Source organism: Chroicocephalus ridibundus, chromosome 5 (genome assembly GCF_963924245.1).
Source record: "Chroicocephalus ridibundus chromosome 5, bChrRid1.1, whole genome shotgun sequence".
Classification (NCBI taxonomy): Eukaryota; Metazoa; Chordata; class Aves; order Charadriiformes; family Laridae; genus Chroicocephalus; species Chroicocephalus ridibundus.
In genome coordinates this window covers 31,670,779-31,692,420 of record NC_086288.1, presented here as the reverse complement: position 1 = coordinate 31,692,420, position 21,642 = coordinate 31,670,779, and the positions used below count along the sequence as shown (strand labels likewise).

Below are 21,642 nucleotides of genomic sequence, written 5' to 3'. Positions count from 1 at the left end.
CTTCCTCCAGAAAGGTAAGAACCCGGCCTTTGAGTCAGGCTCAAAGCTGACCTTAGGAAAAATTCAGTTTTCTCACTCCAGTTGTTGATTCAAGTCCCTGTCTTCTGTGTATCATCACCTAAGGTCTTGCTGCCTCTCGTTCAGCTGCTTTCCAAATCTCTTTGAAATGCTCCCTGAGACAGTGAGCCACTTGTGGAGACTGGGCAGGGGGAGCCTTGGCGTCCTGTGAATCCACAGGTTAGGTTCAAGTGTCACTGCATGCCAGACAATCACTGTGGTCTCACTAAGGCACTTATCCTCGAGGTGAGTATTTTCTATGTACTAAAACCAATCCAGGCTTTAGCAGCACATGGACAAGTAAACATCTGCAGTAGCAGCCAAGTTTTATTTTCCATTGGAAGCCAAAACTCAGACCCAAGAGTAGAAGCAGTCCCTCACTTGGAGTGCATGATTATCTCCTGGCTCTTCCCATTAGGAGCATCCTCTTGCACTTCATAAACCCTTTCTTTTTCTCCCTGCTCCTTGGGTGAGGGGAGGAGGAGTTGATGTCCAGTGGCCTGAAATGCCTAGGCATTACCAGTCCTTTTCTGTTCCCAATTGGAAATGGAGTGCTGTTATCTTTCCTTTCTGGGCTATCAACCTCAACACTTTCATTTATTAGAGGGCTAAGCACGCTGAGACAGAGACATGTAAAAGAGACTAAAATCACCTGAGCAAATCATTCCTCTGTTACAGTTGTATGACCAGTTAAGTAGAGTTAACGTTTTCTTTTGAGATCTAAATAACAGACTTTGAGATGATGGAGTGCTGCAGGGGTACTTTGACACAACCCAACTGTTTTACTCGGTAGTCCCAATTATACTCCCTTCACAATTGATAGGAGAGTAAAATGATATTCTGCATCAATGTTTGTCAACATTGATCTTAAGGTTTTGAGGGAGGTTGGTTTATTATTTTTTTTTTTAGTTTCAAAAGCCTTACATTTGACTAAGGAGTGTGAAGAAACAACACGGGAAATTGTACATGCAAAATAAATAATAATGATATATTCAATCATTCAGTTTGTCCTTACAAATATGAAATATGCCTCTGCATCCTGCTTTGAAATTATGTCCTTTCTAGTTTTGAAGCAGTCCAGAAAAATGTTCAAATTACGGTGACAAATGTCTGGGTTTTCTTATAATGTGTAAAAATGAATAAAATATACCCAAACTATAATTTAATACATCTTCAGCTTTTTCTTGCAGCTTATTATGATGTCACTAGAAAACCCTCAGTGGAATTCTGAGGTTATTATGTACAGTTGGGACTACGCTGGTCTTTGTGCTGTATTATTTATGGACAAAGTCACTGAAAATGTTTTATTCAGTAGAAAACGTTGCAGCTGGAAGCTCCTGGAATGAAAGAACGGAGACATTTTTCAACAGCGCTTTCAGCTCAAAAATAGAGTAATTAGATGTGTTAAGTATCCATTAGGGAATGAAGTTATCCTAACTACAGTGGGAGTGTAAAACTTTAGTTTACAAAACTGCCAAAATTGGAACTTAACCAGCACATAAGAGAGAGGCTGTTTGTTTACCGTGCTGAATTACTGCAAAGTGGGAACATGAATAAGCAATAAAGAACCAAGCTGATGCTCTGATGCTCTTTTTTTTTTTTTTTTTTTTTTTTTAACATATCAAATTGTACCTTGGGGAGCTTTAAAGGCCAGAATGGAAATTAGTTTAAGTATTTAAAGAAAATAAAACAGATTCTGCTTGTAGTGCTATCCAGCCAGCTTCAGAGAAGTCACAGAAATGAAAGAAATTGAAGTCAGTAGGTTTGCACAGATGTAACAAGTAGTTAATAGGTTTTCATTTCAGACTTCCAGCTAGCATCAGATATTGCAGTGTGTTGTTGAAGGTATGGTCCTTATGATACCTTTTACGAAAGGCAGGAGGATTCAAGCAGCCCATGGCACATTTCATTTCAATGAAACATTTTGGGAGTTACTGCATTTCAGTTTCTGGATGTGTAGCCAGTGTGTTCAGAGCTTTTGCAGCTTCCCTTTCTCGGCTGGTATGACAGTTGGGCCACTCTTCCTGCTCAGTGGCTCATGGTCTCCAGAAGCCTATTTTGAGATGAAAAGCATACAAAATTTTGTTAGGCAGTGCACTAGGGGTTCTAGTGAAATATTCCCTTTCCCTAGAGAGTCTCGAAGTATAACTTTGCTGTATACCCTCACTTGAAGGTGATGGCATTTGTTCTCTGCTTCACTGATTAAAAATTTGGATCAAATTGTTACAATTTTTAAATGAACTTGGAGGAAGAAGAAGAAGAGTGGCTGTAAAAATCTCCTTTTACAAACAAATGACTACTCTTAATACCTTTGGGAGCTCAGCTTTTTGTCTGCTGCCAACAGGCAATACCAAGAGCAGAGACACGCAAGTTATAAAGTAGTTCCTAGATGCATCTTTTATTCACACTTGACCCACATTGCAGATGATATTTAAATCAAGACAGTCAGCATTTCAAATGCCAAAACATTGTGGCAGCAAAGCAAAGCATAATTTTTATGTTCCTTAAATCTTTAGATCACTGTCTCAAATGCAACACGAATGAATAGTAATTAAGTGTGGCTTTTCCTGGTAAATGCCAAATAAATTTGGAGGTCTTGAGCTTTTTCCTCAAAGGTGCTGATGCTGTGAATTTCATCGCTGAGCCAGGATTGCCATTACTGTGTTTTATGATTCCTTTATGACTGAATTAGAGTCCATTGGCAGAGAGACTGATTTTACTCAGACTACTGCACTGCACTGCGCTGTTTTCCTGGGTGAAGGGAGGGTGTCACCACCTGCTCGCGAGCACTGAAATTTTGCAGGAAAGTGGAGGAGGTGAGGTGGGCAGAGGGAAGGTCAAAGGATTTGTCATATGAAAGGCTGGTGTTAGGTGGTTTCATGTTTAAATCTAATCCACTTCTAAAAGTGTGGAAGCTTGATTAAGACTTTAGGTTGTACGTGTTATAGGGAAGAGTCTGCATCTTGTGTCTTCTGTAAAATAAGAACTTGACATTATGTTCTCCATGTTCAAAGTAGTATGTCCTATTTGATAGGTAAGACCTCTTACTCCGAATAATGCAGGCATAGCATTAAAGCAGGCCTTTCGTCAACCTTATTTTGTCTAGTCATTCTTTTCACAACGCTTTTCCTAAACCATGAGTCACTTGGAACTAAGATATTCCCAAGGCTTTAAACAGTTCAATGCAACTGCCTACAAGTTTTCTGCAAAGGGGGTTACACAAGAGTGCAGTAGTTGGAGTAGATATTTCCTTACACTGAAAAACAGACTGTTCTTTAACTTTTCCTTTAGCATGTTTCACCCAGATTTTCAAATTGGCTAGCAAGCCGTATTACTAGTTTCTGACACAGCTGTCACTGCCAACAGTCAAATCTCTAGGCTTACTTGTGCCCTGTTCCCTAAACCTGCCTGTGAATTAATCCTTAATGTCTTAGGGGGGAAAAAAAACCAAAAAAAACCAAACCAAAAAAGCATTGGAAAGCTTTATCTGAATTAGTCATAAAGACTTCAATGTAAGCCATGACATCCGTTATTTTCTCCTAAAATTTGATCACTACATCTTGCCGACAGTTTTGTACAACAGTCAAGTCCAACACAGGTAGCCTAAATTGATCTATAAGCCAGAGCTACAAAGATACTGTGATGCCCAAGCCTCTGACCTCAGTGGTATTTAATCACCTTAAAAGGAATTTAGTTATTCCTTTATGGAGCTGACCTTTTCTTTTTCTACATTTTCTGTGTACTTTTTGAACACTTTTGGCTGACATATATGAACAACATGTTGCTAATTCTAAGTCTAGGATTTGAATATATGGAAGAGGTACGCTTTGGGGAAAGAAACATATGCAAATTCTAATACAATTTTTTTTCTTCAAGTTGAAAGCAGAGATAATTTTTTAAAATTACAAAGTTATTAATTTGTACTAAGCCACAAAATGAAAGTGACCTGACAACTGCTGCCTGATTAAGGTGCAGAATACTAAACAAAATCAACAAGTGCTGAAAAATACATGTAGCTGTTAATAATTCATCCTCAAATGACTCAATTCATCCCCAGAATAGCCCTATATTGTAGTTAAATTGTATGGGATAATATTGGTATTATCCCAGTAATTGCAATGAGAAAAAAACTTACCATAAAGAACACACACAACGTTTTTCCCCACAATGCTTCATAAGTGATAACCAAAAATAAGCTGAACTGTGACCTGACTGCATGGTCGCTTCCCTATGAGTAGAATTTTTCTGTATGCAAGCTCAGTTAAAGTTATTTTATTTTATAACAGTTTTTTCAAATATCTATATGCTTTTTTACTTTTAAAGACTTTTAGCATTCATTACCTTATTGCTTCAAAATTAGAAATTCAGAGAGATAAACGTTTTAAAATGTGAGATTGTAATTTCCTTATTCATGTTCGATGTGTGCTTTGCTTTAGTGAGATCAGTAAAACTATTGCAAAACTCCCACCCAGTGTGGAGCAAAGTATCAGAATTTGGGCATCAAAGTGTACCCCATAGGAATTAATCAGTTTGACTAATACTTTTTGCCTTATTTTGAGATCTGATGAGTCAGCTGTGTGGTGAGATTGAGTGACGTAGTGAGGCTGGAGATTTATGTCTCCACTAAATGTATTTGTCTGAACAGGGATTGAGTTGTTGAGTCCAGGAATAAAGGCACATTGAACCACGTGTAACCTACAAATCAAGCTGGAGGCAAAGTAGTTATGAAAATTCTTTCTTCTGGAAAGGAACCTCAATGGTTTAATAATTTTATTCTGTCAAGGTTTGTCGTTTCTCTTTGTTTTGCTGTAGCTCGGCTGCCAGGCTGTGAATGTCATTCCAGTAGTCTGCAGAGGTGCAGGTTATAAAAAACAGTTTCTGAAGGAGGTCACGTATATTACGATCCCATTTGACATGTTTGTGCGCGGGGATGAAGTCACTGATGTGATAGGTCTTTTCCCTTTTTGCAGCTTGCCTACGCAGCAGCATACACACGGGGACACCTCAGAGGCTGCAGAAGTCCCTCGCTCCTCAGCATAGGGTCAGGCGAACCAAAGCGTGGGGTTTACTGCTGACAGCAGCATTTAGCGCATCCACAAAGTTTACACTCGTACTTGTCTTGCTCTTGTCCTCTCGCCAGCGCTCTCTCAGCACAGAGCAGCACCTACAACCGTGCAAAGATGCAGAGCAGGGCAGCTGAGAGGCACCCTGTGTTTTAGGGTAGCACACCAAACAGTAGAGATCTGCAGACTGAAGTTAATGCCAGACTTGGCAGCTACAGCATGCCTTCCCGGAGGCATCGGCACAATTCTCCTCCTTGTTATTTCCCTGCTGGTGATGTGTGATGGCACTCGTGTGAGTGTGATGGCACTCTTCTCAGGCTGTTTGTTGTACGCTTCCCATACCTGATTGTCGTACAACTTCTGGACTAACAGCTCGTGTCTTGTCTCGGTTTGCCTTTCTGAAAATAGCAAGACTGCTTTTATAGCCACAAGATGCACAGAGGAGCTGGTTTTCTTTTGTGCTGTTTCTAACTGCACTGTTTTGTGGCAGCAGCTGCATAGATCATTTATATACCAGTTAGCAATGATATTTCAGAAAAATGCTGTGTTGCTTGTTATATTAGACATTATATGGCTACAGAGTCTTGTAATGATTGCAATTTTGCTAGGTGTTGTCACTAGAAATTGGAGACTCAGTAAATACTTTCTGTATACTCTTCTAGCAATATCCATGACAAATAACACAGCAATTACAGGACATTACAATATGCAGCCTGTGGCAGTTTGTTGCACTTCTGAGCACTGCCAGGAGATACAGGAGTGTACTGGCAACAGCAGCGGCAGCAGCAGTAACACAGAATGGGTGAATGCGATATCTTGTATTTATCTAGTGCCTTTTATCAGTGATGCTTTTGACAGATAGAGAGACTGTCAATGCAACAGTAATACCCCTACTTCTACACAACATTTTGCCTAATGGTGAGAGAAATTATCACCAAGGCCCGCCGCTGCCTACCAGAGTGGCTTTCTGCAGAGCTGCGCCTCAGCCTGGGTTGTTGCAGGGGGTGATTCCTCCCCACGTGCAGGGCTTTGCGTTTGTCCTTGCTGAATTTCTTGCCACTCCTGTTGACCCATTCCTCCAGCCTTTCTAGATCTGCCTGAACAGCAGCCTGTCCTTGAGCAATCGGCTGGTTCCCCAATATCGTATCATCTGCAAACTTGACAACAGGGCTCTTACCTTCTCCCACTTATTGGTAAAGACACGTCCCAGGTTAGACCTCTGTGGTACCTGTTACCAGCCTCCAGGTGAGCCACCCTGTGAGTCTGATTATCCAACCAGGACTTTATCCATCTGGTTTCCCACACAGACAAACCTAAGGACCTAATTTGGATACAAGAATATTGTGGGAGTCAGCATTGAAAGCCTGGCTAAAGTTAATGTAGACTACATCCATTTCTCTGGTCTGTCCACAAACCAAGCCATTTTACTGTAGAAGGCAACCAGACTGGTCAGCCATGACTTACCTTTGGTTAATCAATGTTGACTGTTCCCAGTCAGCTTCTTCACGTGCTCAGAAATTTGCTCTGAGAGGACACGCTCCATGATGTTGGATGACTAGACTTAATTCCATGCATCATCTTTTTTATGTTTTTTGAATATAGTTTGGACATTTCTTTTTTCCAGTGGTCAGGGATCTCCTCCAATCTCCTTCATCTTTCAAAAATTAAAGCAAGCAGCCTTGCAAGGACATTGGCCAGCTCTCTCAGCACACTTTGATGCAGTCTGCCAGGTCCCATGGACTCCTATGGATCTAGTGCTCTCAGTCAGTCCCCACCTTTCTGGTTAGGATTTACCTGACCACCTACTGCTGGTTGTTCATTGCCTCCTTGAACCCTGCCTCCAGCCACCGAGACCTGAGAGACCTTCTTGGGGAACACTGAGGCAAAGAATGCAGAGAACACCTCAGCCTTAGCTGTGTCTGCTGTTCCCCTCAACAGGTCCACACTTTCCCTGTTCAGCCTTTTAGTTCTGCAAAAGCTATTCTTGTTACCCTTGAGGTCCCTTGAAAGCATCCGCTCTAGATGAGTGTTGACTTTCCTAATGTTATCCAGAGTTGCCAGGAAATGTTTCCAAATTCCTCCTTTGTAGCCTGTCCATACTTCCACATTCTGTATATTGTTTGATGAGATGAAGGCCTTTTGAAAGTCTTGGGTTTTTTTAATAATTTCAAAGTGTAATAGATGATTGAATTGCTTTCCCTGGAGAAACCCACTTGGTGGCTATGTCTAATCTTCAGGACTGGTCTTTAAAATTTTATCAATTCTTATTTTAGTTTATTTATTAAGCCTAAGCATAATGTCTTAGTTGTTTACTATTGTATTTCCCCTGATTACCACTAGGGCCTTTTAAAAGAATTTACTGTTTCCCTTTCACACGCTGGCTATAAGGAGTTCTCCTAGTTTTGCTAACAGCTCAGCCATTTCATATTTAATCTTTCAGAACTCATAGGTATTTATCCGGACTTGATAGGTTTGGTTGTTTTTTTTTACTTTTCAGTGACAAATTAGCTGCAGTACTTATTCTCCTGATATCTTAGTCTACTATAGTCTCACATTTTTTTTTTCCTCGAAAAGGGCAGGTCTCAGTCCTTTCATAGAGGACCAATATACTTCATGAAAAGCTTCATCTAGCAGCTCACCCTTGATGATCCCATATGCGTACCGATTCTTTGCAGGTTCCCTGCTGCTTATGTTCTTGAGGAGGAATGCTATCTTGTTGGAGAAAGAGGAGAGGATTGTGGGGTTTTTAATACCATTAGTTGTTTACCCTTCAAAATTAAATTTATCCCTTCCTTATATTTGCTATATATTATCTGCTTAGAATTTAGCTCTTGTTCAATGTTTTTCTAAGCCTATATGCCTGAATTTCAAAGGATTTCTTTTTGTCTCAACTAACCTCTAAACCCTTGCCATTGAGCTCTATTGATTTTGTCTTTTCCTACTTTCTTTTGTGTTCAGAGGCATACATATCCTTTGAGATCCGATTATTGTTTGCTTTGGTGCCATCTCTGGAACACCTAAAAATTCACTTTTCCCCCCAGTAGGGACATTTTCACTTGCCTCTATATTTACATGTTTCAGAAACACAACTTGGAATTTATGAGTTTCCTACAGTTGTGTTTGCATTTTCTGTGGCTGAGATAAGCTTTTACAACTTGCCACTATCTACTTTAAGACAGCACTCACACCCTTGATTTGTCCTTAGATGTCATCTGCTAGATTTGTGCAGTTTATACACAGTTAATTTGTGCCAGGAAAGCTGTAATGGGTTGTAGGCACTGGACATATTGCAGTAGTTATTTTGAAACTTTAATGAATGCCATTAAAGAAACAAAGGTATGGGAAAGCAATTCTATAGGAAGGAAAATAAAGGCCAAGAGGTAAGGAGATTTTAAAGGGTTCCAATGTACCTTTTTAAGTCCAAAGCAGAGTTGACAAAGCCATAGTTGGTATGCTTTAGAAACTCTAAATTGGTTGATTTTTCCTGCTCATAGGGGACGGATAAGAATAGAAAAGATGTAAGGTAGAGCAAATTTGTTGGACTAAATGACATGAACCACGGCGAAAAGATAGTTCGTGAAACCACAACAGAAATCTTCCTATAGCTGAAAACAGTGTAGGATGTGACCTACTTTGTGTGATTGGTGCACATTTCAGTGCAGGAATACCTCCAAAAAGCTGCTCTTTGCCGTGTAACCCAGTGGCACACAGAAGTACTCAGCCCAGGTGCTTTGGGCTAGATTCAATGAGTTCTGGTGCTGACGCTCCTGCTGCCCAGCAGCGGGGTGTGCGGTGGCACCACACTGTTGTAGGCGGTTAATTCTGTTGAACTTGCTGTGTATGGCTGGAGGGACTGCGATGCTCCTTTCTCTCCTTTGCCTCTGCTCAAAGGAGCTCTCAGCATTTGAGCTCTCAGTTTACTCCTTCCAGTGTTCTGTTTTCATCCGTTTTCATTTTTTCTACCCCTTCCTCTCACTTCATATTCCTCCTTGTGTCTTAAACCATAAAAACATATTTTCAGTCTCACTTTGTCTTTTAAGGAAAAAAAGAAAAAAAAAAAGACAACAACAAGAGAAGCTGGCTTGACAGCCATCTTCCTATGTGTTGCCCTTTGCTTGCCTGCAGCTCCTTCCTCTTGAAAATGTGGCTTCAAGTCTCCTGTGTCTCTTTTCTTCACCAACTATTAAGGTCTCTCCAGGATCTCTCGAGGCAGACGGATATTCCTTATGGCACTGTCTTGGACTCCGCAGTCTATGAGCACGTCCGAGTGAAAGGGATGAATCCTTTCGAGAGGGACAGCATGTATTCCCAAATGTGGCGGATGATTAACAGAAGTAACGGCTCGGAGAACAATGTCATGGAGTCGACCGCAGGCATTCAAAAGGTACTGTTATGACTTAGTTTTCGCTTCCCATTGGAGATGCTCTGCTGTAACACTGCATTTGCTTAGTTGTTGCTTCTAACTAGAAGGGATGCATTTGCATCCAGATAATGGTCGTGCCTGGTACCAATTTCTGCATGCCCATTGCATCTGCACAGAGGATTAGGATTTCTCAGCTATGTAGCTTGTTTTCAGTCACATTTTAAAATATAAGTACCCAGAGTGTTTGCTCTGAAAAGGATTTATAGGTATGAGAGATGAATGCATTCGTCAGGATGCAAAATGGGAATAGGATCACTGGATTTATAACCTCAGAAGATGTGGCAATGTACTCTACAAAGCTTAAAGCACTTTGAATACAAGACATTGATTAACTTATTTTTGTAGAATCCTGACACTGGAAACCTTGGCTTTCAGCTGTAGCTCTCAATCATATATGTTTTGAGAGAGGCAGGCAGGAAAAGATGATCTGTCTTTAAAGAAGCGTCTCTCAGCTGCCTTCTGTAGTGAGTTTAGCGGTGAGAAAATACTTTGAGAGCAGGACTCAATTTTTGTAGGTGCATTTATGAATGCAGTAGTTCCCTCCCATGTTTTTGGATGACAGCTATGGCTTTTACAATAACAGTACTACATGAAAGGATTCAGTTTGAGAGTGAGTATGGGTTAATGAGTGACTGTACACAAATTTTATCCCTACCATTTTATCTTCACATTCAGAGTTTCAAATCAAATCTGAGAAACATCCTATTTGGTAGATTTTTATTTTAAACTTCAAAATGTGAATATGAATTGGAGCAAATATCCATGAAGTTGTATGTTCACTTATTTTAAGCTTGGTTTAGAGACTTCTAAAAATCCGGGCAAACTCTGCCTTTTATCTCCACCAAAATCCATTTGCCAGGAAAACCTGTAATTTCTGCTGTTTTCACACTGGACACAAACACGTAAGAGAAAAGAGTATGCTAAAAAGAATTATGAAATCGCTCATGATCTCTTGATGGTAAAAGAACCATAAAATAATGAAGATTCTTTGGAGTTTTAAAAATCACTAATCTCTGTATAGGTGAGATCATATTTTCTCTTCTGAAGGACTGAACAGCATGAAAGAAGAGGCAAGAGAGGCCCTGGGGACCTGCACTTTTGAAACCCCTTTAGAAAAAGTCATAAGCTGAAAAAAGCAAGAAAAAAAAAAGTCTGAAGATTTATTGGCTAGAGGAAATTGCTTTTTTTGAGAAAACATGCTTTAGTTCAGTTTGTAAGGGGCTGATAAAGCTGGGTTTTTCCTTTGTATAAAAAAAACAGCTGCCCTCCTTCTGGTTTGCCTTCCCAAGTTATACTAAAGGTTTCAGAAGAATCAAAAACCAGAGCACGTCAAACACAGCTGTGTTGACTAATGACGTTTAGCTGAAAAAAACCACCAGTGTATCATGCTGGCAGGTAATACCAGATTACAGTCTTGTATTTCTCATTCCTGGAAACATGGCAGTTGCTGTCTTAAATCCTACAAAACCGGAAATATTTGGGTTCTTTAATTTCCCATGCCCTGCTTCCCAGGAACAAGCACTTGCAAATGATAGTGTTGAAAAACCAGGTTGCAGCATGTGAGCAAGCCAACCACCTTCCCATTTTAAATTATCTAAGGGCTCAGGCCCAATTCTAATGAACATACACATCCACCCATGTATGTGCAGTTTCTCTCCTTTCACCTTACAGGAAGAAATGACACAGAAAAAGATTATTCGCCAGTTCCTGTTCACACAGGAGCTTTGGGGAGATTGTATTTGGCCTGCTCAGGAAAAAAAGTCGGATGAAAAATGTGATGTTAAAAGCTAGTCTTAGGCAAAGAAAGTTAATGTATGAAAAGGTAACTGATAAGAGTCAGAGATTATAATCTCTGTAAAATACTTGAAAAAAAAGGGAAACATTTCAGAGGAAAAAAGTCATGGGTCTCCTCGGCCTATTTATGTACTTTGTAATGTTCTTCAGGATCTTGAACAAATTTAACTGGCCACATCAGAGCTATTAACTCAACCAGATTATAACCCTGAACAAGCTAAACCAACAGGTCTCCCTCTGTGCTTCATTTTGTTTCTACCATTAATCAGCACTAAAGCATGACTGAAGAGCAGTTTGTCCGAGCTCTCCGAGGTCTTTACCTCAGCACATGTTCCTGGAGTGCCAAGTGAGGGTTGAGACTTAACGAGTGCCTCTAAATGGGTACAGGGAAAGGGATTTCCGCTAGGCTGCCTAATGACCATGATGGGACTGTGATAGGAGGCACCACCGTGGGAGAGAGGTGTGCAAGAAGGACGTTAGGAAGCGGTGGACATGCTTTCTTAACAACATTCCCCGCTGCACCCTCTCCAAGATTAAATGGTGTTTCCAAGTAGCCATCACAGAAAAGGAATTGCCAAATGTTTTTGTTATATCTTAGAAAATCCTGTAGTTTTTTTCTTGATTTTATTCTGCAAATTTCAGCGGAGCTGGTACTCTCTTTTATTTTGAGGAAAGTAGCAGTTTAATACTAATCTATATATAAACAGAGGGAAGGGGAGGGGAATCGACCTCTGGTTTACTCATCGCATCATCCCGCTCGCTCAGCAGGACTGCACGCTTGCTGTACCAGTGACTTCATGGGGAATGGCACCTGTGCGAGTGAAAATACAATACAGACAAATGACAACGATTGCACAACCCCGTTTTGCATCAGGCAATCTGCCACCTTGACCTGCTTTTCCTGGCAGGAGGGCAGGGCAGGCGAGAGAAATAAGATGAGAAGATCATGCTGTTGTAAGTTTAAAGGTTTTGATATTTATGGGTCTTGTTCTTCTCATAAATCAGGTGCATACGTATCACTGTGTGTGTGCTCCTATCCCATCCACAGTGAACAGCTATATACACCGGCAGGTCTCGTTGGAGAGCAGCTGGGCAGATTTACCCTGAAGAGAGAGCAGAGTTTTAAATACCTCAAACAGGAGTCAGTCTGAAAAGTGCAGGCACTTTAGGTATTTTCTGCCATGTATTCTCTCTTCCTTTCTCAAAAGGCAACAAAAAGCCGTTGAAGATCTGAATTGAAGGTAGGGAATCATTCAGTTGTTTGTCTTCCTGCTCTGTCAAATCAAAATGGATGGGGAGGTAGCTGTATTCCTGTGTATGCTTGGATTATTCTGGAGAATATTCACTTTTATCTTCTTTTTTTCTTTATTATTCCTAAATGTTTCATGTATCTCAAATTGATTTTTCTTTTTTTGCATAGGTTATGAAATATGCATCTCATTCTGTCAAAGGAATCTCTATTTTCACGGAAGCTATTTATTCGGAGAGGATTTACAGAGGCCTAAGTCATGCCTGCTTAAACATTCATTGAGGACTCCAAGAAAAATCATTTAGGCTTAAACATATCACATTACATACCTCTTTATGTCTTCTTAAAAAGCACATTACCCTGCTTAATCCTTTACAAGCACCACAGGCTTTCCTATCCTTGGAACTCTTCCCATTTAAAATATAATGAAGCACTTCCATTGTGCCCCTGTCTGCTCTTTCTTCCCTAGAGTATAATAGTGCCTAATGCCCTATCCTACCCACCTTGTTCCTCTGAACATGATACCATAGCCTGCAGCGTCTACATTTTTCTCAGCAGTACAAAGTGGAAAATTCCTTTCCCAGGCTGCATAAGCAGAATCTGAATGCGTTTGAGACCTCCGTCTATTTAAGTCTATCTGCAAAATATTTAGCCCATAGGAAACTTGTGAATGACTGTCAGGTGAAATAACGTTTCTGGAAGGTACAGTAAAAGAAACTCCTTTTAGGCTCTCATAATATTTCCTCTTCAACTTGCAGATAGTATCAAAAGGAATTTGGTCTTGAGATTTCGATTTTCTTGTGATCCTACTTGCATTGCCAGCGGAGACATTCTAGGAACTGCTGAGCCCTTTTGTTTTAACTCGACACTGTGGATGGCATTTTTACCTTCCTAAGAATACTGTAATAGTAATAATATTGTTTAAACCACCTATGACCAAGCCATGACAAAGCTTAGCTAAGATGATTTGTCTGGGGAAGAAAGGGGCAAGAATGTTTGCGATTCTGTGCCAGAACAAATTGTTAATAACTGGACATGGTTATTCCTAATTTGGTTTCAGCATTAGCAACAGCATGAAGATTCCTATCGATGGGGAAAAAAAGCTCCTGAATTAACTAATTATCCTGATTTACTCGCAAATTTGCTATTGGTATTGCCATTCTGGTGGCAGATACACTGATCTGTTAATATATGCAAGTTAATATAGTTATATTAGTTAATATATGCAAGTTATTAGTTAATATATGCAAGTCCATACATCTCTGTTGTGAACGTTTCTGACCATGGAGTTGGCCAATAAAAAGACACTGGAAACAAGAGATAACCAAGACAAACTTTTTGGATATTGGCTCTATACTGTGATTCAGCAGTTTGACAGTGGCTAAGAAAGGGATAGGAAGCAAAAAGGGCACAGGCATATAAAAATGCTGATACTGTACTCCAGTCCTCCATATATCTTAATTCACTACGAGGGCATCAGCTACACTACGCAGCTGTTGGTTAGCAAACTAGTTATCAACCCAGACACTGATTCCCTGGTTCCCTCTGCCTCCGGAGGTGATGTTTCTTGGGCAGATGAGATGTTCTGTTGTTGTTCTACAAGTAATAAGGCTCAGGAGTACCCTTAAGACCTTGATGTGTTCAGGCTCACAGCTGAAGGTGCAATTTATCTATTTTGCAATTACCCTCTCCTGCACCATCCATGACTTGGAGCTGACAGGTGCCTGGGGGTACCAAATGCACCTGCTGTCCTCGCTTTGTATTATCATGGGTGGTCTGGCTCCATCTCATTTGTCATACAGCGTCCTTTTCCTGGAAAGCAAGTCTCAACATAAAACCCGAGCTAGATTTGCCGGCAAAGTGCCGTTAATAATGACAGGAGGAATGCCTCGATCCACTGCCACTACCACGTTTAATGTCTCATGGCTTGTCAACATGTCAGTTAATGGGGGCGGGGGAGTGGGGTATATTTCATTGGAAAGCATATTTCTCATAGCCTTATCACAAACTGGCTCCGGTTTGCATGAGCCAAAAGAATTACCAGCCGGGAGAAAGATATTAATTTTTTTTCCCTATAATCCTGTGTATCTTTGTTTCCATATCTAGGGCTTAAATAAACTTGCAGCAGTGCAAAAATTTAGAATGCTGACCAGAAAGCACTGCAAACGCACTGCGGTGTTACTTTCAGGCTTTATCAAAAGACTAATCGTTATCTGGATCAGCATAGGGGGTCGATGTGTTTTGGATGTCTAATAACTGATCTGTGACAGTTAACAAAGTGGGAAGAAGATTATGTGCACAGCTTTAAAAATGAAATGTAAAACTGATTTCCTGCTTCCTCATTTTCTCAGAATTCAAGGTAGGCTCCCCAAAAGGCTTGCTCTCCTTCACGAATGCTCCTAAGCATATACCAAAGTTTGATCTAACTTTGACTTTCTACAGAGTTTTCACAGGTTTTATCTTGAGTAGAACACCTGTAAAAGTTATTTTCTGCAGCGTTTGGCTTTATTAAATCGAAAATGTAAGTCAAAATTTGCGTCAGCCTATATATCAAGAAATGGATCTACAGAGATATATCCAACAACTCAGAAGCCAACTGCCGCCATATTCCTTTTGTCTCCAAAGTGTCCTGAAAATTTTATCTGGGTTCATCTTCTCCTGTTTCATCTTACATGCTCCGAAATGTGCCTTGCTCCTTTTGCTCTCGCTGAAAATGCCATCCAAGTTGCTTATGACTTCTGCTCAGAGGTCAGGCTGCATATGCCTGCCAGTCACTGTAGCAGCCTCAGATGTCACTGACTGATGTCCTGCTGTGGTGCCATGCCATTCTGCCTCCGTGACTGTCTTTGCTTGCTCTCTCTATTATTTTGGAGAATTTCCAGATCTGTTCTCCAATTTTGCAGGACATCCTACATGCAAAACCGTAGTCTTTTCTGTCTGCAGTTCATCCCTGAGTATTCTCAAGTCCAAACAACTTCAGCTGGTGGCTCCAGGGAGACAACTTGCAGTTCTGCTTCTCTTAAACTGAACTGAGCTCCTTTCATCTGAAATAAAATTCATGTGTTTTCCTCTACTGTCTTTTCATGAATATCTCACCACTAACTTAGTTCAACCTAAAACCTACAGTGGCTGACCTCATAGCCTTCATTTTCTTTGCTGTGGCTTTCTATTGCTTAAGCTTGCCTGTCTATTTAAGTTTTGCCACTTTAACATGTCTATGATTTACTCATACAACTTCTAGTCCATCACTTCAGTATGTCAGTGTTATTTTCTCCGGCCTTTACAAACCACTCTCTCCACATTTAGTTCTATTGAAAATGTTCCTAGGAAAAAAAAAAAAGAGGAAAAAAAAATAAGTTGTCTTGAGTTTCGAGGCCCTCCAGGGTCAATTTTGACTCTCCCTGTAGCTTTCTCGTTTCTGAATTGGAAATCATTCGTGTGAGCTTCCAGTGCAACTCCTTTTTCAAGCAAGTATCTTTATGCTTTCTCCAAGGGCTCCTCTGTAAGGTATGAAGTTTTCCCTGAAGACAGCAGTCTTGTCTTTTCTTCAAACTCCTTAACACTCTCCTTTGTTATTACACTAACAAAAACCTTGACAACTAGGTCTCTGGTGTACTACTATCGCTCCCCATCAACTGAGCAGTACTGTTTTGTTGTTGCTTTATGCTTGTTCCCTTCATTTGCCTTATTTTATGACTGCCAAATAAGAGAGGAGAGAGGAACTTCTACTATAGTCATCTAAATACCATCATAGATGTGATGTGGGTGAAACCAAAGAACTACTATACCCCAGAATGAACTAAGTTAATGAACATGACCATTATCAGAGGGAAGAGTATTTCTCAGAAAACAACCTCTCTGTGTCTGACCTTTCAGCCTTCATCCTCAAAGGAGAGCTACAGCCTAACTTAAAAAGATGAACATGGGAGCTACAGTTCGTAACAGTCTAATACAATATAAAAAGAAAGGGTAGGAAAAAAAAGGAAATATTTTATTGAGCAATCGGTCCTCATTATCTCTCATTTTCTCTAGCGTCAATGGTGCCAGCTACATATTTCTCTTGAATTGTCTCATTGATTAGCATAATTGCACTAATCACAGTGACATTTTTCTAATCTTGAAGTTTTATGCTTGTTTTCAGAGAAGTTTGGTTGCCTGAGGGCTTGTTTACTTAGGGGTCCTCCCACAAATATACTCCTTCTTCTGTTTAAAGGTAATTCTCTCTGAAAATCTTCTTCTCTTAGATCCTTAAGCTTCCATGGCTACAACTATGCTCCCATCATGTGTAACTTTAGGTGCCTAATTTAGTTGCCCCAGTTTCCTTCCTAGCTATCGTAGACAGAAAACTTCCTTCTCTAGAGAGTGGTTGGGAGTGCCTAAGCTGGGAACCTATTTTTCCTAGCAGCTTATTTTGTACCGTCCCTATCAAAATAAGGTCATATTTGTTAGGACGTTAACAAGAAGTTCTTCACCATGAGGGTGGTGAGACACTGGAACGGGCTGCCTGGAGAGGTGGTGGAAGCCCCATCCCTGGAAGTTTTTAAGGCTAGGCCAGACGGGGCTCTGAGCAACCTGATCTAGTGGGAGGTGTCCCTGCCCATGGCAGGGGGGTTGGAACTAGATGATCTTTAAGGTCCCTTCCAACCCTAATGATTCTATGATTCTATATTCCTTGACAAGAAGTGGCAATAAAAATAAGAGATAGCAAAATACACCCTGAGGAACTAAATTTGCTTGAATCCTGTAGAATTCCATTCTGCAGAGAGCTGAGTCCAGACTTTTCAGCTGATGAAAGGATGGCTTATGGTCCTTTCAGGAGCAAGCATGGGATGGGGGAGGTCCCCACCCTTCATCGTGATGGACAAATACAAAACTAAGTACTTCAGGCCTGTGTCTAACCATGTAGTTGTCTTTTTACATGGCAAAACAGTCCAGAGAGGAAAATTGGTTCTTTTCTCGGTGGAGGTTTCAGTTGGGGTTTCTCTTGCGTAGAAGTGGACTAATTAGGATGGTGTCATGAGAGAAACACCTGGAGTGCATCCCTGTCCTGATGGTAGGAGACCATCTCTCTAGAAGTGTGCAGGTAGCTGCCACTATTAGGCACGTGGTGCATCAACAGGCATTTGGTCTAAAACAATCCTCATGCACATGCAAGAAGTAGAGTTAAATTTGTGTTAAATAGCCTTCAGTTTCTACCTGTAGAGATAAGAAATAAGAGTTTCCTCTTTTTTTTGTTGTTATGTGTTGTTTGGGTTTTTTTAAATTTTATTTTATTTCTAGAGAACTTTGGATGTTTCTTGTAGGTGGGGAAGGTAGGACCCCAACACCATGCTCTGGTGGCGAGTGTAACTGGACTACAACATGCATAGTAACTGCTCACGGCTACTTGTATGAGGATTTTGTAGCTGACAATGCTTAGTTTATCCCTCTTATATCTCCTTGTGCCTTTTTCCAGTAGTGTGCAACTCTGAGAATTGCTGCCAGAGTACTATGTATCCCCGTTTGTTTCTGTGGCCATATCACATCTGAATGCCATAATCCCGAGCTTTATATATGAGAGACTTTAAATTTCTGAATAACTGAACAGCATGAATGCTGCTTTCCTTTGCACTGGCAAGTGATTAATTGTAGAAATTCGGAGCTCCCTCCTGAAGCTGGAAGTTTAAGGGGATGGGAAATGTTGGAAGGGAGCAGGGAGTAAGAAAACTGACAATTAGGAAATAATTTAAGAAGAAGAGTGTAAAAGCTGAGCATGAGTATGTCAGGATAATGCTCAAAGGAAATTTTTTTGCTAACATTATTTGTTGCTGAAGTTTTCTCAGCTGACCACACTCAGTATTAGGGAGGCACCTGTTAGAAAGAGTGGCATAAACAGAAAAGGATGCTGAACCCACCCTTACAAACAAGTAGCTTAATTTGTGCATATTTGGGTCTAACAGAGTAATGCTATTGTCATATTCCATAAAAAAAAAAAGGTTTCTGAGTATTTACTGTGGGATGAGCGCATTTATTATGCATTAGCACAGGAGAGGCCAGAAAGAGAAAGAGCTCTCATGGGTGCCGTTACAAACCATCTCATGAGCTTTAGTAAAGAGTGCGAAACAGGAGATGTCTTTACAGATATATTTGCAGCAAAATGGAAATTCTGCTGCAAGTTACTCTCTCGATTAAAACAAAACAAGATGATGTTCTCCTTTCTGTATATCAGCTGCAGAGGCCAGGAAGGGTTTGGGAGAGGAAGCCTCGTTGGGGCAGAGAGGTACCGAGGGGGCCGTTTTGCGAGGTGTCAGTTGTCATTTGGGCACCGCTACTACAGTGACATTGGTCCTGATGTGGCATCTGACAGTGAAAGCACGTTGGGTATATGTAATGGAAAAAGCAATACAGGGAAACTTGCTAGGAAATAAACTTTTGCTACTTTTACCAACCCATAAATCTACTTCTAATGCAGTGGCTAAAATCGTATGTACTGCCTTCCTAGGCTTTTCCATCTATGGCATTGTCTTGCCAAAAAAGAGTAGGACCAACAGCTTTAAATGACCAAAAACCATAGAGGGACGAGCAAGCTGTGCTGGGATGCTAGCAGAGCAGTGAACCTCCCCGTCTGCGTCAGCAGCTTGTGGAGGGATATACCTTTCTTTGGAGTTTTGAGTAACACGTACGTTTTCTCAGGTTTTATTACTGCGGGGTGACTCTGAGCTCGGCACCCGCTGCTCTGCTCTGCTCTATTGGCGCCTGGTGTCCTCAGAAACTGGGTGCACTGCTTGCATGTCATTCCACTTTGGCAAGCGGTCTTTTATTTTGATTTAGCAGGAATTGGAATGAATATGACATAACGAGTGCTGTAATCCTTTAGGCCTCTGAGGTTGCTCTTTATTAAGCAAGAGAGACTCCTGATGGAAATTACAAACTCCCGTGAATATGCTTTCCTAGTCTGGTCACACCAGATGTGGGCCATTTCTATACAACCTATGGGGAAGCAAAGCTTGAAATGAGTAAAATGTCTGCCTTGAAATATTTTTTGTTACCTCTTCAGGTCACTAATTACAGCCATTTTCCTGTGGGAAGGTGATGAAAAGATTTGACTGTGTGAGATTTAACAGCAACACATTTGCTTTTGTGCCCAGATCTAGTTCCTTATCCCTTTTTCAAAACCATTAGTGGAAAAGGTCTGTCAAGAATTGCTGCCTCAGGGAGAAATAGAAATTTGGATTGTCTCCTCCTTTGTTGGTTCCTCCTCTCCTTCCCCTGCTTTTTTTACTCACTCATGCAAAGGCAGTAGTAAACCACAGCTCCCTTGCCAAACCTTCTCTGTGGCTCACGTCCCTTTCCATGGCAGAGAGATGTGAGCATGCTCGGATTTCTTATTTTGGATTCTTGTTATCCTAAGAAAGAAAAACTCTATGAAGTGCCTGACGGAGAAGAGAGGTTTGGCATTTGGAGAACTCTCATTTGGCTACAGGGGACATGAAAGGTGTTAGGCATTTATTATTCTGGTCCTGTGAGCCCTTATTTCTCCATTTTATCTCCATTAACTTCCTGCTTTTCCTACAGAGGTTCTGTAACATTTCCAGGTTCATGAAGATGAATAACACCACCATACCAAGGGTGTCTGTGGACTACACAGACTCCTGCGCAGCTCCAGCAACCTCGGCTCATTATTTTCCGTCTGAATTCTCACTTCACTTTGTTCCCTCCCTCTTACTTTTTCATTTTTCTGCTTTTTGACCCTCTGCCCCTTCCGTTTAGATGTCAGCGACTCCAACTTTTTCCCAGCTCTCTGAGCCTCTTTCCACCCTTCACCTCTCTACGTGGTCACGCGTCCCCTTTGCTGTCTCCATTGCCTTACATTGTCTCACTGTTTCTCCGTGCAATGAATTCCGTGACTTTCAATTGGCAATCAGATGAAGCTTTCCAAAACTCTGACTGTCACTTTGAAGCCCAGTTGCAGGCTCATAGTGCGGTGGGCTGCACCGGGGACGTATCACGCACAGATCAGGGGAAATGCAGGCTCTTTCTAATGATCAATAGATGGAGACAGGAGAGCACGCTCTTGCTGCAGGCACAGAACTTGGTAATGTATTCACTTTCTTGCTTAAATGTTTCAAGCTATCATTTTTGTGTATTAACATATTTTAATAATACCCAAATACATTGTGATGCATTAACAAATGCAAATGGGATTGAATGGAAGGTTGTTTAAAGGATATATGTGACAGAAAAAAGACATGAATAGAAGTAATGAGAAAGGGATGTATAAAATATGCTGTATATTCCAGCTCTAAAGCATGGCTTGGACTATGAGGCTCCAAGGCTAAAATGGCAAGAGAGGTATAAGAGGCAACAGAGATCTTGTTTCGTATTTTTGGAGCTGTTATATCAGTTGCTTATAAAACAGTTTGACAGATTTAAATAAACTCTGTTAAGTAATTTGTTTCTAAACAAACAAACAAACAGTCTATTCCAGAGACCAGCAAACGCAGTTGCAGTGAGCAGATCTGCAGCAAGTCTCCACTGTTAAGACGTTTAATAGTCCCTCATGAAATTATTCAGAATTTTTCAATTCTGATACTCTTACAGCTGTAAGTAATAGGAAAGTAAAAGAGGATAGCTCAAGCTACTCTGATTTTTAGACTATAGCAAATTTTTAGACTATAATCCTTAAATAATCAATACATTAATAACCATATTGGTAGGCAATGAAATCATAGTGAAGTAATAAGAATGGCACAGGTATATTAAATTGTAAACTAAAAAGCGCTGGCAGAACACTTAGGAAAATCAAACTTCCTAGTCTCTAACACATATAAGTGTCTAAGTATCAGAATCTTTAATTAAAACGGATGATTCCCCTTCAAGTCATTCTAGTCTCAAAACAGGAGGGAGAAGGAAGTCCAGTGTGGTTGTCATGATTTGCACCGGACTGGCCACTGAGATTAAGACGTCCTCTAGAGAAATAAAACACAGAAAAGGCCAATTTTTCAAATGCAAAAGAGGAACCCGAAATTTCACCTGTGCATCCCCAGAATGGTGTTTATGTTTCCAAACTCCAGGTC

General features: G+C 40.7%; 1 protein-coding gene across 1 annotated transcript in view; it reads left to right on the top strand.

Moving 5' to 3' along the window:
- Positions 1 to 21,642, top strand: part of GRID2 (glutamate ionotropic receptor delta type subunit 2) — a 765,251-nt gene that overhangs the window by 651,485 nt on the left and 92,124 nt on the right. The window contains exon 13 of the mRNA XM_063336608.1: positions 9,309 to 9,504. Coding sequence (XP_063192678.1) covers positions 9,309 to 9,504 — 196 coding nt within the window. The remainder of the gene's footprint in view (positions 1 to 9,308; positions 9,505 to 21,642) is intronic.